This window comes from Choristoneura fumiferana, chromosome Z, assembly GCF_025370935.1.
Source record: "Choristoneura fumiferana chromosome Z, NRCan_CFum_1, whole genome shotgun sequence".
NCBI classification, from domain to species: domain Eukaryota; kingdom Metazoa; phylum Arthropoda; class Insecta; order Lepidoptera; family Tortricidae; genus Choristoneura; species Choristoneura fumiferana.
Window position 1 is genome coordinate 40660477 of NC_133472.1, and position 22157 is coordinate 40682633.

Consider the following 22157-nt stretch of genomic DNA (forward strand, 5'->3'; position numbering starts at 1 on the left):
TGACCACCGCCCATGAACATCTGCAACACCAGGGGTATTGCAGATGCGTTGCCAACCTAGAGGCCTTAGATGGGATACCTCAAGTGCCAGTAATTTCACCGGCTGTCTTACTCTCCACGCCGAAACACAACAGTGCAAGCAAAAATAAGTACCACAGACTCTTATTCCGACGCAATAAGGCTGTAGTAACATATTTTTGAGTGGTTCGAATAGATACTAATTTTTGCACTTGACTGTACACTCGAAACATAACAATAACAGAATGGGTAACTCTGAAGCTATAAGACGTAGACAAATCTATTCGAAGGAACCACAGAGTGATACTACCATTACACCATTGAAGAACTCCCTTGTGTTTGCTATTGCTACAAACTCACTCTACTTAGATTATTTACTGACATGTTGTCAAAACAAATCAGAGATTATTTTCTGCGTAGTGCCCGTAGTAAGTAAGTATTCCCGAATGTACTGCGCATCACTTGTAAACAGCTGCACCTTTTTGGCTATTATTTTTTGTTGTTTTAGAAATTGACAGGTTTGGGAGAAAGCCTCTCTCGCCACTTACTGATACTTTTTGTATCACAGATAAATGTAATGCCGCCCCTGTTGTGTTTATCACATCACATATATCTATCACTATAAATGTTTCAATAGTATTTTATGCAACTGTATCGTAATAGGGGTCCTTAAAACACGAGTTTCATAATAGGGTCACATGAGTGTTTTAAGGCCTAATTACGTACAGTTGCATACAATATTTTATCTATATCCATATATTAAATCCTCTATCATGTGTTCAAGAACCATTGAGAATGACCTGCATTAACGAGAACTAGGTAGATATGTCTGCCCCACGAGCTGCGCGCGCGACCACCTGCTGCTGCAGCACGTAAACGTGCACGTGGTGGCGGCCCCTTCCCCCTTCCCCCCCCCCCCGTGCTGTAATGATGTATGAAATCTCATTACGATACAGATTTCTGTATCGTAATGACCATTACGATACAGCCGTGTTCATAATAGAATCCAATGTCATAATGCTGGTCATTACCTATGGTTTTTGAACGCATAATTGAGGATTTACTATATGGGTGTAGATAAAATAGAAAATTAAATAGTACACCCGTGAGAAGCCTTCACGTGCAGCGAGTTTATAATATTTGTTTAAATTGGATCTATAACAATAACAGGTATGAGACATTTAAATGAGCATTTCTGTCTTTTCATTTCGCAATCCATACTACGAGTAATATTATAAATACGAAAGTGTGTTTGTATGTTTGTCCGTCTTTCATATTTGCATAGAGATAGTTTATGGGCCAGAAAGTGGCATAGGCTACTTTTTATCCCGGAATAATGCACAGTTCCCGAGGGAACAGCGCGCGATAACCGAATTACACGCGGACGAAGCCGCGGGCAAAAGCTAGTCTTTATAATACTTCTTTATTTCTGGACCTCAGAAACGGCTCTGACAATTTCGATGAAATTTGGTTTTTCAGTGATCATTTCCCAATAAAAAAGCTTAATATTACCTCTGAGGAAACGCAAGTTTTGGTGTTATATATGCCCGAATGAAGAACAGTTAACCATTTATTTATTCGTAGTCTGACTATAAAAAACTAAAGTAAATCCGCGAACATAAGTAGTTTCATGATTGGTTTTTTGGAGTCTTTTTGTATTTTTTATTTCAACTGCGCTGGTTTCTTTTTCTGGTTTTTCTGTGCATCCATGTCTCAGTTTGTATTTTCGATAAGTAGTTTCCTTTGAACCTCTTTATCTTCTATACTATATTATACTAGCCTGTGCCCGCGGCTTCGCCCGCGTGGAATTCGGTTATCACGCGGTTCCCTCGGGAACTGTTCATTTTTCCGGGATAAAAAGTAGCCTATGTCATTCTCGGGCCCATAAACTATCTCTATGCCGAAAGACGGACAAACATACAAACACACTTTCGTATTTATAATATTAGTATGTGGGACGACTGAGATTCTAGTAAGTACCTAGTTAAAAGGCGCAGCCGAGCCGTCCAATATTATTCATTACATTTGCGAAAACAACTTTCTCTCGCCAAATTATCGTAACTGTACCCAAAAACCAGTACAAAGAGATGTTTTGTCCGCTGAAACGTTGCGTTCTCGTTTTGTTGTATAAAACCTATTGAAAATCGACACTCGAATCGAACCTCCGGTCAGTTAACTTGTGATTATGAGTTGAAGTTTTACCGAACGCGGAATGCAAGCGGAATGTAAAAAAACATGCGTTCTAGCCTCCTATGTCTCAAACAATATCAATAACGTGGATAAAGATAAAAATAGAAAAATGCCTTAAATTTTAGATTGGTTTTTTGGAATCTTTTTGTATTTTTTATTTCAATTCCAAATTTTTACTTTTACGGTCATCCCGTAAAACCTAAATTGAAAATACAAACTGAAATATAGATGCACAGAAAAACCAGAAAAATAAGACCATCACTGGGAATCGAATCCAGGTCCTCGGGTCTCAATTTGATTGCTTAGTAACGATATCTCTTGTCCGGGTGAGCGTTAGTTCCAATGGAGTGTCGAAAAAGTTTCTCGATGAGGGCTACGACATAGATGTCGCTAGCGTCACTGCTTAAGTGGCTTAATAAGAAACAAACAAGCTGAGATATTAGGTGCATAGGGGAAATTCGTGTCGGTACCGTTGACCATCAGTGGTGTAGCGGTATAGCACGCGGTACGGATTACCGAGGACCTGGGTTCGATTCCCAGTGATGGTCTTATTTTTCTGGTTTTTCTGTGCTTCTATATTTCAGTTTGTATTTTCCTTAAATTTTAGCCTGATCAGGGCCAAAGTATATGAAAGGTGAAAGCTATTGCGCTGATGGTATTTTTTACGGGAAAACGTTATGTTGTAACGAGAAGACAGGATGTCGGCAGAACAGCTGGCTTGTCATTAGCAAACTATCTGCCGATCGGTAGAATGAAGATAAAGCAGTAATGAAGGGAGAGCTTGATCATAACATGCTCCGCCGTACAAAGCCGACATTATTTATGAGAGTACTATTATATGCAATTTTCCAGGATACAAATTGTCCTATGTCCTTCCCCGGGACTGGAACTATCCGTATACCGAATTTAATTAAGACGTGATGAGTTAACAAAAGTATTCAATTAAAAACAGTCCTATACTTAACAAACTCATACCTACATAAAATAAAAAACTTACATGAAATAAAAATAGAAACTAAAACTAAAACAAATTACATAAAGGGTACCTTAGGCAAGGTCCCGAAGATGCTGGCAGCGTTACCTCTTTGAATAGCTAGGCTAGCGAGGAAGCTGCCAGCTCTTCGTTCACCTGTGACGTCTACTAACCTTTTCGAAATTTCTTTATTTAAAGCGCTAGGACCCCACGGACCAAGGGTCTCGACACCGAATGGGACAAAGTCATATTCGGTGCCTAGACCCCCGTATTTGGTCAATTTTGCCTTTTCAGCCGCTTCGGATGCTGCACCGGCTCTGTTGCAGGTACCATGGAGATGGGAAGGAGCCAGCGTGTCAGAGCAAGTAGCATAAACAACAAACATACAAACAGACTTACAAACTTTCGCGTTTATAATAAGTGGGATACTCGATTCACAGGGTAAAATATGTACTTACACAGAGAAAGAAACCGTTTTGAAAGAACATCGAATCGAATATTAGTAATACGGTATTTGACAACTCCTGATTTTGCCATATCTTAATATTATTATGAAAAAATAGATAAATAGATAGTGTTTAGCGAAGAGAAAATTTAAATCGGTTGAAAATTGGATTTCTCAAACACTTTTTTCTATGCAGCAAGTATGGCGGTACTGGCGTGTGACGTCACATGCCAGTATGTCTTTCTCTGTCTAATCTTGAATTTCAAACCTTTATAACTTTGTTATTTGTAAAGGTAGCTTAAAAAATGTTTTTCTATTCGATAACAAGCATTGTGTAGTTTTAATTTATAAAACATATACAAAATAGTCAAATACCGTATTGAATGAAATGAGTTTTAATTTCAATTACTTCTAAACATTTACTGTAATTTTAGATAAGGTCTCCCAAGAAAAATCGTGCAAGTTGCATTTTATTGCGGCGCTCCATTGACCACTACAAACTCGCTGGCTTTATGACCCCTCAATGTAATGCAACGTGCACGATTTTTATTGCAAGCCTAAACTCGGCTTTAGATGGCATATACTTGCAAAATACATGCAAAATACCCGGGACACACTGGCAACCAACAGTCCTGGCATTGAGAAATCGTTAAAAAATCCTTCTGCCTCTCAGAACTGTTACGAGCTTTCTCAAAACAATTATTTTAGAACAGTATGTCACCGTCAACGTGAGTGCTTCTTGCAATGGCATAAGTCTTATTATTCTTAGACACACGTTCAATACGTCATTTAATTTATTTAGTAGGTACTTTCACTTAGACGTGGTCGTTCGACGCGAATTCGACTTTGTTCTAATTATAATAAGGTGTAAATGAACCAGTAGGCACTTTATAGGCTAGTCCTGATAAGTTGATAATCAATGATAAGATAATACGCGTACCACGTTTATATTATGTATTGTTTTTATTTGTATGAAAATTGCAACTGCGTTTGTCTTAAACATTTACTTAGCGTTTTAAAAACTAAACAATTTCAGTATGCAACCATACGTGTTGATCATTTAAAATATCCCCTTTTTACACAAATAATTAGACGAAGAAAAATGCAAATCGAGTTTACGTTCCTAATGAGGGCTATCGTTTTTTGTCTTTCTAGATGGCGCCACTGTTGCTGTTTTGATTAAAATCATCTTTAATACACCTTAAAACCGTACCATAAAAATATCGAGCAACCACAGTGTTGCGTAGTCCCGTTTTGTTCGGAAAAAAGGGAGGTCAAAAGTTTACGAAAGACAAAACTGTCTTAAAACACAGACATTCATTGCCCCGTATCGCATAATTGCCATAATTAATTTTAGGTATTGCAAGATATTCACAAAATTATTCACGGTGTGGCCTCTCCTTAAGAGAGTCCTCTGCCAAAGGTGGTGCACTGGTCTAAGCGCGTCGCGTTTTATACCAACCGTATGGCTCACTGAGTTGACATTTCAATTCTGGGTTGCCTAATTGTCAATCGCGCTGACATTCAACATTCGCCATCTCGTTCCACCCTGTTCATATGTCGTGTGACAGAAAGAGGTGGTGCAAACGACTGAGATTCCAAGTAAAGGAGCGTCCACACCGCTGCTTAAAAACGATGACGCTACGGAATCGCAGTGACGCATCGTTTGCGCACCGTTTTATTGGATGCTCTCCGCACCGCTGCTTAAAAATACGCGCACCGTTGCGTCCGTACCGACACCGTTTTTTAAGCAGCGGCGTGACCGCTCCCTAAGGCCTCAGGTATAAATAAACGGTGAACGAAGATGAAACGCACTTTTGCTTTGTTATATTAGTTATCACACTGCATCGTATCCAGATAAACATACTCGTAACTATAGATAAAAACTTCACAAGTAACACTGAAATTCTGTCTACGAGATCAATTTTTGTCCGCAGAACACAGACCTCCCCCGAACTGATATACGTAAAGATAAATATAAGATCGTCGTCGAAAATTGTTAGTGATAATGTAATGTTTGACATAACCCTTTTTAGGGTATCCATAGTCAACTAGGTACTTGCAAGTGGTAGGACCTTGTGCAAGGTCCGCCCGGATTTCTACCACCATCTTGCTCGCTAATCCTGCTGTGAAGCAGCAGAGCTTGCACTGTTGTGTTTCGGTGTGGAGAGTAAGACAGCCGGTGAAATTACTGGCATTTGAGGTATCCCATCTTAGGCCGCTAGGTTGGCAACGCATCCGCAATACCCCTGGTGTTGCAGATGTTTATGGGCGGTGGTGATCTCTTACAATCAATGTAATGCAACCCACTTACTCGTTTGGCATCCAGTCGAATAAAAAAAAACCCTTATAGTTTCGCCATGTCTGTCCGTCGGTCTGTCCGCGGGTAAGCTCAGAGACCGTTAGTACTAGAAAGCTGTAATTTGACATGAATATACATATCAGTCACGCCGACAGTGGTACAATAAAAAAAGTAAAAAAAAATTTTTAGGGTACCTCCCATCGACGTAGTGGGGGTGATTTTTTTTCTCGACTAACCCTATATTGTGGGGTATCGTTGGATAGTTTTTTTAAAACCATTGGTTGGGGGGTTGGGGTGGGGTTGCTAAGACAATTTTTCTATTCAGTCTGTTTGCGAAATATTCATTTTAAAGTGCAAATTTTCATTGAAATCGAGCGTCCCCCCTCCTCTAAAATCTAAACTGTTGGGTGGAAAAACTTTAATAAATTCAGAATGGTAGTAAATATATCAAATTTACAAGGAAAATGATAGCGGCTAAGATTGCTTGAGAATTATTAGTACTTTAAGAGTAAATAGCAGCCTATGGTATAAAATATACCTTAATTTGGAAGATTCAGTACACAATACGAAATCCTTAGAAAAATATTATTTGATTTTTACGTAATGGCTACGGAACCCTATCCTGAGCGTGTACGACACGCTCTTGACCGGTTTTTTATTTCTATGAAACCGTTGATTTTTCTGAATTTTTATAATTATAAAACAAACCTAACTAACCTATAGAGTTCTACAGGTGACCATTTAAAAATTTAAGAAAAATGTACAGTTTCAGCGGGATAAAAAATTATGACTAACAATAATTATGACAAACATTACATTATGCCTTATAAAATTATGGCAGTCAAGAGGACCCCTAAAGCTACGTCTGATGTATGTGCGAGTTATGCGATACATACATCCATTAGACAAGGCAGCATTAAGCACATTTCTTACACCTAAACGTCGTTTTCGTGAGGGAATGCAACTTCTGAACGCATATTATTATGTATGTAGGTACTTATCCTATGCTTTTGCAAGTCATCTGCAAAACAGGGTAAATATTCGGCGTTTTTTTCCTCATTTCCGTTTCGGCAAACAAGTATAGGTACTAAAGACAATACCGATGCTAAATGTATCCTGATTAAATTTCTTGCGACTTCTCCTTCCGCTGTAGTTTCGAAAATTGCTAAATAAACGTGGGATGGTAATGACGTTTAACCAAGCGGTAGGGTGCACTTCAACCAGAGACGTGCGAGGAATGCGTTTGTCGTGAACCAATCGGAACGAAATGTGCTGTGTGAGGAAAGGTATATTGTATTCCGATCCAATTTATGACAAGCGTAAACAAAGACGCCATTAACCCGACCATAGACATTTAGTGATGTGAAAATGAAAACCTAGAACCTATTGCAAAATAATTAATCTGTTCAGTAAATCGATTATTTATTAATTTAATAGATCAACGTATTTTCATCTATTTTATAATTTACAATACTTGATTTAATTCCAAAGACTGTTTATTCAATTATAAAAGCAGTAGCTATTTTTTAATTTTAAGGAAAGTAAATAAAAATCGCTTATTCATCCGCGCATTAATCGATTTTTAAAATGTCAAATTTTCCACCATCTCTACTTGGTCTCTACGCTAGTCTATGCTACTACAGATTATACACATGTTTCAATTAGGTTTCAATCAAGAAATAACTTCAGATTTTGACGAAGATTTTTCAAATGAAATATAAATATTGATCAGTCATCATCGTTCATCCACCATTACCTCTCATATTTCGTTTTTCTAGAATTTGTTTACCGTACAACGGCAAAACCTACTAGACACTGGCAAATTGGATAGGCATAACGTATAAATGAAGCATTTCTATTGGTTCCTGAGATTGGTTCATGACAAACACATTGCTCACAACACATCCTCGCACATCTCTGGAAACTCAGCCTCAAAACGCGAATAACCCAACAAGCTTATGATTTTGTTTTCGCACCTTGAGATAGCACCATCCGCATCGCGTGAACTCCGCCGTGTACTTGGTGGGGAACTCTCCAGCGAGATGTTCCACTATCTTCTGGGCCCAGTTCCGGCGTTCGGAGGCGCTGGCACAGCTGAAGAGGACCTTGCGTGGGGTGCTTCGCGTGCCGGCCACTGACAACTCCAGCATGTAAGAGTTACTCGTGGTGCTGAAACAAATGGTAGTTCTAAGGGCCAGTACACACAGGCAACAAGTGCTGGTTTATTTTATTTTTGGGGTTGTGTCGCCTTAAAGACCAAAGACATTAGGTTCCAGTGGCGTAGCGTGGGTATCAGCCGGCCGCACCATTCAATTTTTATGGTATTTTGTCGCCCCCAAAATGTGCCCCCCCCCCCTAACCTCCGCTACGCCACTGTAATGAAACTGCAATACTTATTTTATATGAATATAAGTAATTGGGAATAAACAATTATACAAGACTGATAAGGGAGGGAAAAAACCAGTGATGGTTTACGCGATGCCAATAAAATTGTGCCATTGAAAATCACCTTGTTCCCCGTACATAACCATCTTACGTAACCAGCACTGCGGAGAATTGCGGACGCGCTGAGCTGGACAGCCGAGCGGAGCGAGAAAGTAATGCGGAGCGGATTGCGGATTTTTCCATACCGACCAGACAACCAGATATCCTGGTGGTTAGAGAATCTGACTACGAAGCTTGAGGTCCCCGGTTCGATTCTCGTGTTGGGGCAGATATTTGTGTGAAAAATACGAATATTTGTTCTCGGGTCTTGGGTGTTTAATATGTATTTAAGTATGTATCTATATCCATATAATTATATTTAGCCGTTGCTTAGTACCCATAACACAAGCTTTGCTAAGCTTACTTTGGGACTAGGTCAATTGGTGTGAATTGTCCCGTGACATTTATTTATTATTAATTATTTATTTGCTAAGTTTCCCCGCTTCCGCTCGTTTGTCCACCCAGTTTCACGCTCTTCCTCGCTCCGCATCCCGTTTTTGTATGAATTTTTAAGCAAATTACCAACTCCCTATCCACTGAAGAGGAGCGGAGATTTTAATCAATTCTATTGGCGGATTTTCATCTTGCTTCGCTGCCACGCTCCACCCCAGTGGACAGGGAGCCTAAACGCCGCCAGCGAGCATTGCGTGTGCAGCCAGACCCTAAACTACGAAGTGCGAAATTCGAACTTTGTATCTTGCCGTCCCGCTGACGCTAATATTATTTAATACGAGAGTGAGAGGGACGGTATGATACGACCTTCGACTTTATATTTTCGTTGTAGCCCCCCAGGCCAGCCATGCATTGAAAGAGAACAGTCCATGGCCTTACAGAAATGCCTGAATAACTAAAATAGTTATTTATGCGTCATAAGGTCAACCGTAGCGACCTGTTGACTCATTATGCTGAGTAAGTAGGTAATTAACTGTCAAACAAGATAACGGAAGACAGATACCAATTATAATACCGTTGATTATAGCGAAATGTCCAAAATTGCCCACTTAACAGAATCCTACCTTGTACTTCTGTGAAGCAGCAGTGCTTGCACTGTTGTGTTTTGGCGTGGAGAGTAAGACAGCTGGTGAAATTACTGACACTTGAGGTATCCCATCTTGGGCTTCTAGGTTGGCAACGCATCTGCAATACCCCTGGTGTTGCAGATGTTTATGGGCCGTGGTGATCTCTGATCTCTTACCATCAGGAGACCCACTTGCTTGTTTTCCATCCAGTTGAATAAAAAAAAAATGCACTAACAAGAACAAGTAGCTGTAATGAATAAAGAATACTAACTATTTTTATGGAATCTTAAATGTTCTGAAATAAAGATATATTTTTTTATTTTATTTTAAAAAACTCATTGAAAATACTGTAATATGAAAATATAAAATTTTAAAAATAAATTATAATAATATGAAATACCAAGGATAAATCAAAGTAATATTAGTGTCATAAACTATTTTTAACTAATAGTAATAGCTTACTCATAAATCCTGAAACCTGAGTGTACAACCAAATATCCTATTCATAGCTCTAATTTTTTATTTTATTGAAATCAAAAGCTTCGACCAAACAAAGTATAGTAGAGACTGTGCTGCCCAGTCTCTACTATTCTAATGAAAGTAGTTTTACTATGACTATTATGTGTTGAACTCACCTAGAAGACAATGGCAGCACGACTTGGAGTGAATTGATACTGTCCAATGTGTATGACTCCTTCAAGACAGAGTTGGTTGGATCCGTATAGCACATCAACTTTTGATCAGACAGCACGCAAAACCGAGACTGTGCATTCTTGAACAATTCCTCTACACCCCCTGACATCACTTTAGTCATTGTTCCACTGTAGAACTGCACCGGAAGTGAATTCACTGCAGGTCTTTCCACAGCATCCACTTTAGAAACAACAGGCTTCACTGATTTGTGCAAGACATTATCTAATTTTAACATACTTGAGAACTTCTGCATCACTGAGTGAGTATTTGTGCCTTTAATTTCTTCACTTTTTGTTTCCGATTCATTGGGCACAAACCAGTTGGAGTTTTTGTCCTTGTCTCCTGCAGACGGTGTGTCTGTTTTTGTCTCATTCTCAGGGAAGAGACTGTCAGATCTCTCAGGTGGTGTAGGCGGATTGAAGTATTCACTATCGCGGAAATCAAAAGTGTCATCAGCTGTGTCTGTGGTAACTATCGACCCATATGTATCACCAATCAAGAACGATTCAAGCAGTATAAGCTCGTTGCTGACTCCATCATACTTTGGAGTAGACTTGCTGGAATTCAGTGGATCAAATTCAAATATTGTACTTTTACTTGGCCTGCTTGATTGATTACTTGTACTCATAGGTGTTTTTGATTGGGAATTGCTATTGTTGCTATTAGGCAAAATCCAGTTTTCATACATGGAGTTTTGTCTCATGAATTCTATGTTGCTTTCTCTTTTCTTCCGCCTCTCAGGTACTTCAGGGGTTGATTTTGAACTAATTATACTGTTCGCTCTGGAATGTTTTGGTGTATCATACGTCAACTGCTCAGATTCAAAGTTAATTGAATTGTTTTGGTCAGATTCCCGACTGTCATAAGAGAAGTTGCTAACAGTGTCAGCATTAGAATCCGAGTTTGCTGAGAAAAGGGACATATCATCAAAGTGAGAAGCATTTAAGTTTAGTGATGGTAAATCTTGTGAGTTTAAATTTAAAGCATTATCTGGTTCAGTCCTGTACCGTTTCTGCTCCAGCAGAGGAGAGTGGAACTGTATATTGTCAAAAAGGCTCACATCTACTACAGGCATGGACACACACCTCTGACTATCTATTTCATCTAACGTTTCAGGTTTTTTTGGCCTCCGCAGCTTCATGCCTGCTGTCCTCGTGCTTTCGATGACAGACTTGGTCACAGAATCCCGAACAGCGCGCGACGTGGTAATAGTCTTCTCCAAAGTGCCTTTTGCGAACTTCGAGCCATCCTGAATGGACTTTTCTAACTTTTCATTGGCCGACTTGGCTGAGCTGCTAACTTTCATCGCCACATCCTCCGTCAATTGTTTGGAAACAGAACTAATCGATCGGAATATATCGGAGGCGGATACCCGGTCGTTTGTGGCGATTTTGGTCCGTGGGAGCGGCACAGGGCGCTTGATAGGGTCATTTTGTGGCAAAAAAGCGCTTCGGGGCTTTGGCACCGGCGGCGTATCCATCGGAACCGACTCACTATAACTCCAGCACTATTTAGACAGGAACGATAACATTGCTAAGCCATTACACGCGTTTCATAAACAATGTGACAGTGACTCACAGCTAAACAAACCACTTCTTTATTAGGTTGACCCAAATAATATCGTCCTGTCGGGTCTTTTACACAAAATTAACATGCCACCTTGTAGACGTGGCTGATTAGGATGTATAAAAATGAGAACAATGTAAAAAAAAAGAAATTAGAATCCTATGTTTATCAAAGTCGCGACGGGATGAACGACACGACAATCGCGCTAAACGCAACAGCGCTAGCGCAGCTGAGTGAGTAAGTATTTCACAGATAAGAAATTATCATTATGTAGATCATACGTTAAAAGTGCCAACTACAAACATAATTAAAGCCATATTAGCCAAATTTTAAATGTTAGGAATTTTGTAATAAATAAATGTAATAATGTTTTTAATCAGAATTCATATCTACTTTATCATTCTACTGTATAAAATAAAGTCGGTACGTATTATATAAAGAGTAATATTAGTCACAGAATAAGTAATGGTCACACACAGCAGGGCTACTACGAAACCCGAAACTCGAAGTTCGTGTCGTGCGGTCCCTCTGACACTTAAATTATTTAATACGAGAGCGAGAGGGACGGTACGATACGAACTTCGAGTTTCGAGTTTCGTAGTAGCCCTGCAGACTCAAGTCTACAAGTAGTAAGGTGGATTTTTTATATAGTGTGCCCACAGACTTGAAATACTAGGAATATTATATTTCATTTATATTATACATTACATACATTTCATTCATTTATATTATATTTCAAATCTGTGTGTGCCATGCTATGCTAATCTACCTATTCTGCTCCATGTATCCATGCCTTGCACAAGTCAGAGATATAAATTTGATTAGCTCTGTGGTCACGTAAACTTACGCGGGAATATTGAATTGATGGTCCCAAGAACTTTCTAAGATAATTATTTTAATTACTTTTCTTAATTTTATGCCGTCGACGGACTTTTTTAAAGATATTTTTTGTTTTTAATTATTAATTAGTTGTTCTGTAATTTAATAAATATAACTTAATTTTATTATAATGGGATCTGATTTAATTTACGTGTGTCACTGCACTTGCGTTGTTTTGAGTAGTTGTGTAATATCATAGCAGCAGTAATATGTAAGTATATTATGGATTTTCATTTTCCTCATCTCTCAAATTCTCAACTCTTCAATGTCATCATCATTATGCATTAAATACATGTTCGTTTACGAATTCATTTCAGGTCGTTTGCGTATCGGGCCCGGGCCATTATTGTTATTATTTTTATTCTTTCAAATCTTATACCTAATTAGCATTGTACTGACCAAAAATGTGAAACTTTCGTATGACTATAAGAAATTTTCGGGAACACGTAAGGTTTACAGGATGAGAGATCATTATCTCCATTACGCACGCACCTGGGGTGCCCCTTATTTCGCATAACATTAATAATTGCCCTAATATGAATTCGCATAACAGATTTGCTTTCACCGACAAAAGATCTCATTGTTTAAAGCCCAAAATAGACACTACACGAGGCAAGAGACATCGAGAGAAGAAAAGGTGAAAGAGAAACATTTACGCATGTAAAATCCTGAAATCGCAACCGCTAAAGGGGCTCCTAGACGGGCCATATTTTCACTGCAATATGTAGCCGGCAACTATTGGTGTCCCTGTCTAACATGTAAGTAAGAGAGGGACACCAATAGTTGCCAGAAAATATGGCCCGTCTAGGAGCCCCTTAAGTCTCATGAAATTTACCACAGATATTCGTTAACGTAAATATGAAGACTACGACGTATTCTTTCATGACTAGTGTTTACCCGTGGCTTCGCACGCATAAACCATTAGATCCGGCTGTTAAATTGAAATCCCAGGATTTTATTGAATTCCCAAGGAAAGTCACAAACTTTACATCGTGAATATCATTAACGTTTGCATATAAGACATCCGTGTTTCATGTCTGATCCTGGCAGTTGATATTACGAGATTTATGTTATGAATATCCATCCAGCCGGTTTAGCGTGAAGAAGTAACAAACATTCACACACATACTCGTAATTAAAAATTGTGCACTTATAATTTTAGTAGCATTTAGTATTTATTTATTTAATAAAGGTAGTATATCGTCCATAGTTATCGTTACAATACGTAACCTTCTAAAGGCTGACTTCAGTAAAATAATTCCAAGAAATTTCAAAACACCAAAACAGTACCGATCCCTCGCCAGGTGTCGTCTTGTTTTTGTTCATGTTTTTCGTCATTTTCAACCCGTGTCCATTGTATACAGCCAGAGACTCCCTGGATACATTATAACATAGCGGCTTAAAGGAGATGGCACGTGTAAGAATAAAGGAAAACAATATTTTAAATTGTTGAAAATTTCCACGCAGATTTTCAGCAAGACGCAACAATGTGTTCGCTCGTGTAGGTACTTCAACGATAATGTCTCTTCAAATAGATTCAGCGACGAGGTATTTAATACATTTGCGAGGTACATTTCAAGTATTTCAACCGATATGTCTTTATATGTATGACGCTAAGTAGGTATCATCATCCCACCCTATTTGTCCCACTGCTGGGCACAGGCCTCCTCTCAGAACTAGGTACCTATACAGTACGATTATCTCCACTTTGACACTACAATTCTAAAATGATTGAAATTAAGATTTGGTCATGGCTGCAACAGCGTCTAATCCAGCTTTGTATATTAAACAAGGTAAAAAGCTTGAAGCGAAGCGATTCAATGGTGCGTGCGAAGTTCCCAATCCGCACTGGGCCCGCGTGGGAACTATGGCCCAAGCCCTCTTATTCTGAGAGGAGGCCTGTGCCCAGCAGTGGGACGAAAAAAGCTTGGATGTAAAAAAAAGCTTGTTTGTAATTTTTTTAATTTTTTTTTTCTACTGTAATTACATACTTTACGATATATACAGAGACATTCAGAGTGTGGAAGTGGAAATAATCGTAACGTAATTGCGATTTTGTCTACTTATAGTCAACGACCGTTAAGAAGTAAATCCTGACACATTGCAAAATTATGAAGTTTCTGAATATAAACAATACGACAGAGTAGTAAGTATAGCATATTTTTTGTCAATGGTTGACATATATCTATCTACATCTATCCATCTATCTATATACTTTTAAACGAACATTTCTTGTATATATATTTCGGGGATCTCGGAAACAGCTCGAACGATTTCGATAAAATGGGGTATACAGGGGTTTTCGGGGATGAAAAATCGATCTAACTTGGTCTTATCTCTGGATAAACGCTTCTTAACGAGTTTTAGTCCGAGCAAAGCTCGGTCGCCCAGGTACTTAAAAATAATCAGGAACTTCATAGTTGTGCAATGTGTCAGGATTGACTTCTTAGCTGCCGGGCACTATAAACCAAGGGTGGTACTGTGGTAGGTTAAAATAAGGTAGGTACTTAAATTCAATAACAAAAAATCAAACACATCAGAATGCACGTTTATTTATTCATTTCCCAGAAAATAATCACATAATTTCGAAAGCGGTCACAGACGACACACTTACACAGTTCTTTGGCTATTTCTCTCTTAAACAAATAATCACTTTAACAAGAGTTTGTCCGAAAATGTTAGAAATTTTGTGCGTATTTAGTCATCCAAAGTTCCGAACAGTGGACAGTTATGCAACAGTAGAATATCGGAAAACTGTTAATGAGTGCGTGAATTGTGATGTCATTCTTACACTAATTGATTCTGTGCTCAAATATACGTGCCATAAGCCATCTTAGGCTCCCTGCGTCTTCCTTCACCTTTACTCTATTATGCTCCTTTAAAACGTAGTTACAATAAGTATGATTACAAATAATGTGTTTGTTCTTTAAACTGAGATATTATAACTACGTGTACACTAACAGTATACTGACTACATTTAACCAATAAAAATATTCTACAATCAAGTGACGACGTAAGGAATTCTGATAGTGATTTAAATTGGCGGATATATTCTCATAAAATTAATCGCCGACTCGTGGAGCCGCATGTCGTAAAAGCTACATTACCAAAATTATAACGTAAAATTAAATAACAAAATAATATTTACATTTTTAAGAATAAATAATTACAAAAAAAATAGATCTGTCTAGTATGAATAAACGAAAATAATAGCGATTGTAACAAGAAAAATAATACATATTCGTTTTTCATTTTTAGAAAATGGAATGGAACAACCATATGGCCTTACCACAAAAACTTAGACACGTCTTAAGTCTAGCCTAAAAACACAGTTTTTTACTGACATGTTCAAAATACGTTTATAACGACAGTCTAAGTTTTTGTGGTACATACCAACACAGTTTTGATACATAGAATCCGTAATAATTTAAAATTTTAGATAACGTATAATAATTTTCTCGACTCAATTAAGACAAATTTAAAACACGGATTGTATCGAGCGAAGTCGAGAAAAACGCCAATTTGATATACTCTTTTAACTTTTTTAACGCCAGCCAATGACGCATACACAGGCCGTCACTTACATGCCACTACGTCCGTAACAAAATATGACACTGTAGTTTAGGAAACTATAAAGGTCATTGGCTTTCACAATTTATCAAGCCTCAACTTTTATCTAAATTCCTGTTCCAGTCACATTTTATGTGACGCCTTCTGAAACAAGTTTTTACAACGCATGAGACTATGTAAAAAGAAAATGTACTAAATCGTCATTTTAATGTATTTGTTCCGATGCAAGGCGTAGATTTAGCAGCTTACCTATGTTAATCGGTGTCAAAGAGTGCGCGCGAATTTGAGCAGTTGCCGAATTTTTACATGAATGAATATTGAGAATCCCAATAGTACATATTATAATTACATTATTACTAAGATACTAATACAAACTGGAATAAAAATTGGAAAACTTCTAACAAGGACCTATTTCATTTGTCATAAAAAAAGACGCGTAGGGTCCACAGAGTGCTACATGAAAAACATTGTCCAGTTTTTTTTTACAATTTGGTGAATTAACAGCCAGTACGCGCTAGTGTGGTACACCCTTAGCTCTAAACGAATTCAAATATTTAGGAATGTTGAATAAGATATTGAATCTAACCTAGCATCATGGTTTAAAAATGTTTCTCTTTTTGTTCTCAACCAAATCAAAAGCGCTAGGTGTTATGAATGATTGAAAAGGGAAGGGGGCACTCCGCTAAACGTACCTGGCATGGGCACCTGAACAGTGTTTCAAGGAAGTTTCATAATTACAATTTTAATACCAGACGATACACCTATCTATTTCGTACCAAATTCGTATAATATTCGATTTAATACGCGATATATACTGCAGTCCAATTATGAACACCTACGTTTTAAGCAATGACACATTTTGACACATTTTTAGAGCATTCTGAGAGTCAGGCTTGCGAAATTGAAGCGTAAACTTTACTTTAAATGAGCTTAGGTATATCAACTTATTATTTAGAGGTCTCTAATCTTTACAGGATTAGCTTGAGCGACACAGCCTGACTCTGAAAATGCGGTAAATCTTAATATTTATAAGGATCATCGTTGTTAACAATTTTGTTACTAAGTTATAAGACTTATAAGTGAGACAACCAACCAATTCGGACTTGCACGTGGTTGCCAAAATTATACGAGGATGTAAATAAAGATATATGTATATTAATTTTCTCGATATTGAAAAAAAAGTCGGCACAGCATGATCGATCTCACTTCATATGGTGACTTTATGGTATCTCTGTATTGATCTGATCCCTGGGGGGGCTACTCCAAAATCCGAAGTTCGTGTCGCAGCGTCCTTCTAGCTCTCTTATTAAATACTATTGGGGTAAGCAGGACAGCATAATATAAAGTTCGAATTTTATCGTATAAGCGATCAGTTCGCACTGTGCGTAATGGGCATTTCATTCGCGAGGCTGGTAAAATAATTATATAAATATAAAGAAAAAAAAGCGCAAATGTATACAGGAAAATTACCACATTAATTACGTAGATTGTATAGCCACTCGATCTTCTATTACATATTTGATTATGTTAAATACCTATGACAAAATAAATGTAGACTTTTTTTGTCAATAACACTAGACAATGACTGCGGAACGCAAACAATGTAATTTATTGTCAACATTAAAAAAAAATCAAGATAGTAAAATTAAAAGTATTAAATGCGAAACATTATCGTCACTAACTTTAAACATTACAGATTGTAGTACATACATTTACATCTACTACATTATTATATTACTATAAGTAGATAGATAATGATCACAACAGTATAATTGTGTATAATATAATAAAAACGGTTCAAGCTGCTCGTCGGATAATTATCAATTATTATTATGTATAATTTATAACATTCTACTTATTATACTAAACAATATAATTATAAACTGCACGAACCCGAGTCTGCGGTACTTGACCAATGCAATGGTCTCCATGCCACTTGTTCCGAAGTACCAACGAGTGTCACATTCGAGTCACACATAATGGGACTTGGGGGCAGGTAAAAATACCTTAAAGTAAAAGTAAAAATCTTTTCTAGAATTCAGACTTGAATCAGTCTTGTCCCGATGGGTACGAGCCGAAATGTACATTATGAGAGTTACAACTGAGAACAACGGCTACGTTCCGGTGTCGGCATTTAGTAATCCAAGTTTTTTGTTTCGAAACCAACTAATCTATCGCTTCAGATAACAAATTTTGACACCGAAATGGTAACTTTATTTAAACCTATATAGTTTTTAAATATAAACCCTAGTACTTGACCAATAAAATTCGACACCGAACGAGTACCAAGTTCAATAGTAAACTACAATTTAATTGTTCCAGTCGAAACTCGTGTGCCAATTTTGTAAATTGGAGGCGACCAGTTATAAGTAAGATTAGAACTATAGAGTGGGTAAACTAGTCCGTACTTAAGGATACTATGGTCAAGTGATCAATGAAACTCGTTTAATACGCAGTATGGCCACGTGCAAGCCTATAGACATATCCTACGAGCAAAAATGGAGCATCGAATTGATGTAAAACATATTACTTAATTATATTAATTTCATTGTTACTTATTGTTTACGTTATCAAGAATTTTGTCCGTTGTACAAAGGGTTTTTGTATAGAAAAACATCAAGTACATAAGAGTAAAATATTAAACTACCTACTACGAACAATATGAATCTATTGTTCGTTGAATCTAAAATCCTATTTCAAGTTTACCACGTGATCGTTTTCTTTTTTTTACTTTTTCAACTTCGTAAACAATCCACAGACCAAAGTTGATTTTAAAAGTTTCGGGATGGGGTTAGTATATAAATACAAGCCAATCCAGAAAAAACGTTGCACGACTTTAGTAATTATTCAGAATAATTCATTAAAATAGAATACTCGAAGAATCTATCTACGGCTTGAACAATGCGTTTAAACGAATATTTGTTTCTCACTAACAACACTTGAAAAGGCCTGTTAAACATAGAAGAAGAATTTTTTTTTGCTCACACTGCATAGACTAGACGTGATGTTACCTCAATCGAGTCAGATATCAACCTTGATTTACATTGCGTCAACTACGTCAACTTAAACTAGGTTTAAACAACGATTATCGCTCTAGGGATAAAAATGGGGTCTACACTTTAATTTTAAATTAAAACGACCATAAGAAAAAAAACATAGTTGGGTAATTTTAACTACGAAAAATTCACATTTACAAAATATAGGTGTCACCTTGGAGCAACAATGCTTCTTAATCAAAGGTTGAATCAAATTCGCCAACACTAACCAGGAAACGTGTACCTACACGGTAAAAAATCGTTTGATTGCCTAGACAATCTAAAACCGTCGCCATTTTACATATTATAAGCGATGTAAATGGCGTCGATTTGGTCCGATAGGAACCCGTCCCTAAGATGCATTCTCTGCTTCTCGCCGCGAGAGTTGATGGGCACTACCCCGGGATCGACGACCACCACGACTCCCACTATAAGATGGTGTTCCTCGAGGACTGTGTTGGTGACCAGAGGCACCAGGTTCAGGGCTTCGCTGTCACTTCCATCCAATTCCACCACCACGACGAGCAGATTCGTCCAGGTGAAGACGGCGCTGTTGAGAAAAAACCTTTATTGTATTATTTTTTCATTTTAAAGCTTCTTTACATCAGGTGAGATAGGGGTTGACCCGGGATTGATCCCGGTCAGTTTTATGTAAAAAAAAACAGTGGCCATTACAGGCGGATAGATTAGATAAATTCAAACTACCTAGATACTTTGCTAAGTACAAAATTGTTAGGATACAAACCAAATAGCTCTGTCAACACAGCCAGCTTTTTATTTTAATTTATTTCAAACATTTTAGACTACTACTAAATGAGTGTTAATTTCCAGAGGTATCAATTTCTGACTCACCATTCGGCGACCTTTTTGTGGCACCTCATGACTGAATTCTCGATGTCGATGGGGTGATATCTCATGCCGCGCAGCATAATCGTCTCATCCAGTGCGCCCACCACGAAGACGGCATCGTGTGTGTCGTGCGTATCCTGACTGAGGCCACTCACGCTCCCACACGCCGAAGCCAGCGACTCCGTGTCACTATCCCTTATCATAAGCGAACTCTCATCCCCAACACTCGCTGTCGTGCTTATCTCCGTCCGCCGCAAGAAGCCGAGATACCCTGTACGCGCGTACACTTCCCCAGTATTCCCTGTCACTAATTGAGCGCAGAAATGGTCCGCGTAGTCGCTCTCATCCCCGTATATCGTGAAGTACCCGCTGGCGCTGTGAGGCGACTGCACCCAAATTTCACCCAAATGGGAGTCCCCGCATTGTCCTTTGGTTTCTGGGTTCGCGGTTATGACTTTCACTCCTGGTAGCAGTTTGCCAGATTCCATTAGACATAAAGAGTGTGGACTGCCACGCTCGACCAGCGACACTCTGTCGTTCCGCAAAGCGCGCAAGTCCACGTACACTGTAGAAGGCTCAGGGCTGGATGCGCCTTGGAGACAGATAGCTATATTCACACGACAGCCGAAGGAAGTAGATACGGCTCGCGGACTGAGGCCTAGTGCCGAGAATAACTTCGAAAACGAATTGGTCAGGTTTATTCTCGGCCGTTCTTCGGCCACAACGACGCACGTCCGTACGCAGGCCAAATTGATCCCCTTAGACTTGAGCTGGTTTACGGAGCTACCCAAACCTTTAGTGCACAGCTCCATGACGCCGTACGAGCAGAATGTGTCTCGTACTTTGTATTGGGACACTGCGCTGAGCCACAGCCCGGGGTTTATCTCAACTTCGGAAGGTGGGATGAGAATGGAATGATGTCCGGAGTAGATGCTGCTGAGACACCACAGAGCGAATCCAAGGCCGCAGTACGGGTCTAAGCACAAAGCTATATGTCGCGATGGGTATAATTCACAGGCGATTTTCATCGAACGACAGAGAGATGTGACAGCCGCGTGGGACATCTTTATTCCCGCGAGCATGCCCGTGGTAGAAACGCTGAAGTCCAGATACGCCAACATCTCCGCTGTGGGTGCTCTGTATAGTATAGGCAGTTTTTTCTTCGGCATGTCGTCTGTATCGAGTGTTATCGGCCAAGCTTTGCTGTCCAGTACGTTGCTGGCCTCTTTAGAGCGGAGCAGTTTTATCACAGACTGGTTAGAGAGGACTAGAGTAGCTTTGCTGACGTCGACTATCATCCTTACTGTGGGGAGGGTAGTGTGCAGGTTCTGAGGGTGGGGAGGGCGTATGGTGACCGGAACCGCCCCTACGTAGAGGCAGCCGTAGAAGGCGCAAATGAGATCAATCCCTGGCGGGAAAATAAGTGCGACGTGGTCTCCAGTGTTGACCCTCCCCTTTTCTAGGAGTAAGTTGCCGATTCTCTCGGCTTTCTTGTGCAATTCAGCGCATGTCAGAACTTTGGATACAGCTCCCTTTGAGTTGAGCAGAGTGAAAATGACGTGGTCTGACGTGCTCTGCGCTCGCCATCGCAGGATTTGAGATATAAATTGGTACTGCAATAAACAAAGTTATTATTTTAATATAAAACGATCTCAGTTTTGTTTAGATACGGAGCAAGAAAGAGCTCGTTATTGACTAAGTAGGATGCTAATGTCTTTCTGCTTTACTGGGCCATTTCTGTTCTACAGTAAATGCAGAAAAATCGATTACTATTCGATTGAATAAGCGATTATTATTTATTTACCTTAAAATGAAAAAAAAATAGTTACTGCTTTTATAATTGAATAAAACAGTCTTTGGAATAAAATCAAGTATTGTAAATAATAAAATAGACAAAAATACTTTGATCTATTCAATTAATAAATTAATCGATTTACTGAACAGATTAATTATTTTGCAATAGGTTCTAGGTTTTCACATCATTAAATGTCTATGGTCGGGTTAATGGCGTCTTTGTTTACCTTTTCTAAAATTGGATTGATGTAAACCATAGTGAAGTTATTTTAATTAAAGATAGTTTCGTATAATATTTCTATTTTTTTTCGAGTGATAGAAATTATAAATATTATATCCTA

The 22157-nt window shown here is 38.5% G+C and overlaps 2 protein-coding genes across 2 annotated transcripts in view; both read right to left on the bottom strand.

Annotated features, from left to right (window-relative positions):
- Positions 1–11908, bottom strand: part of RhoGAP15B (RhoGAP_ARAP and RA_ARAPs domain-containing protein RhoGAP15B) — a 45445-nt gene extending 33537 nt beyond the window's left edge. Inside the window, exons 1-2 of the mRNA XM_074100171.1 lie at positions 10066–11908; positions 7904–8096 (exon numbers count right to left, since the gene is read on the bottom strand). Coding sequence (XP_073956272.1) covers positions 7904–8096; positions 10066–11603 — 1731 coding nt within the window. The 5' untranslated portion in view covers positions 11604–11908. The remainder of the gene's footprint in view (positions 1–7903; positions 8097–10065) is intronic.
- A 3196-nt stretch (positions 11909–15104) lies between these two features.
- The window catches only part of DIP2 (disco-interacting protein 2), a 97697-nt gene continuing 90644 nt past the window's right edge, over positions 15105–22157 (bottom strand). The window contains 2 exon segments of the mRNA XM_074100157.1: positions 15105–19723; positions 20026–21635. Coding sequence (XP_073956258.1) covers positions 19471–19723; positions 20026–21635 — 1863 coding nt within the window. The 3' untranslated portion in view covers positions 15105–19470.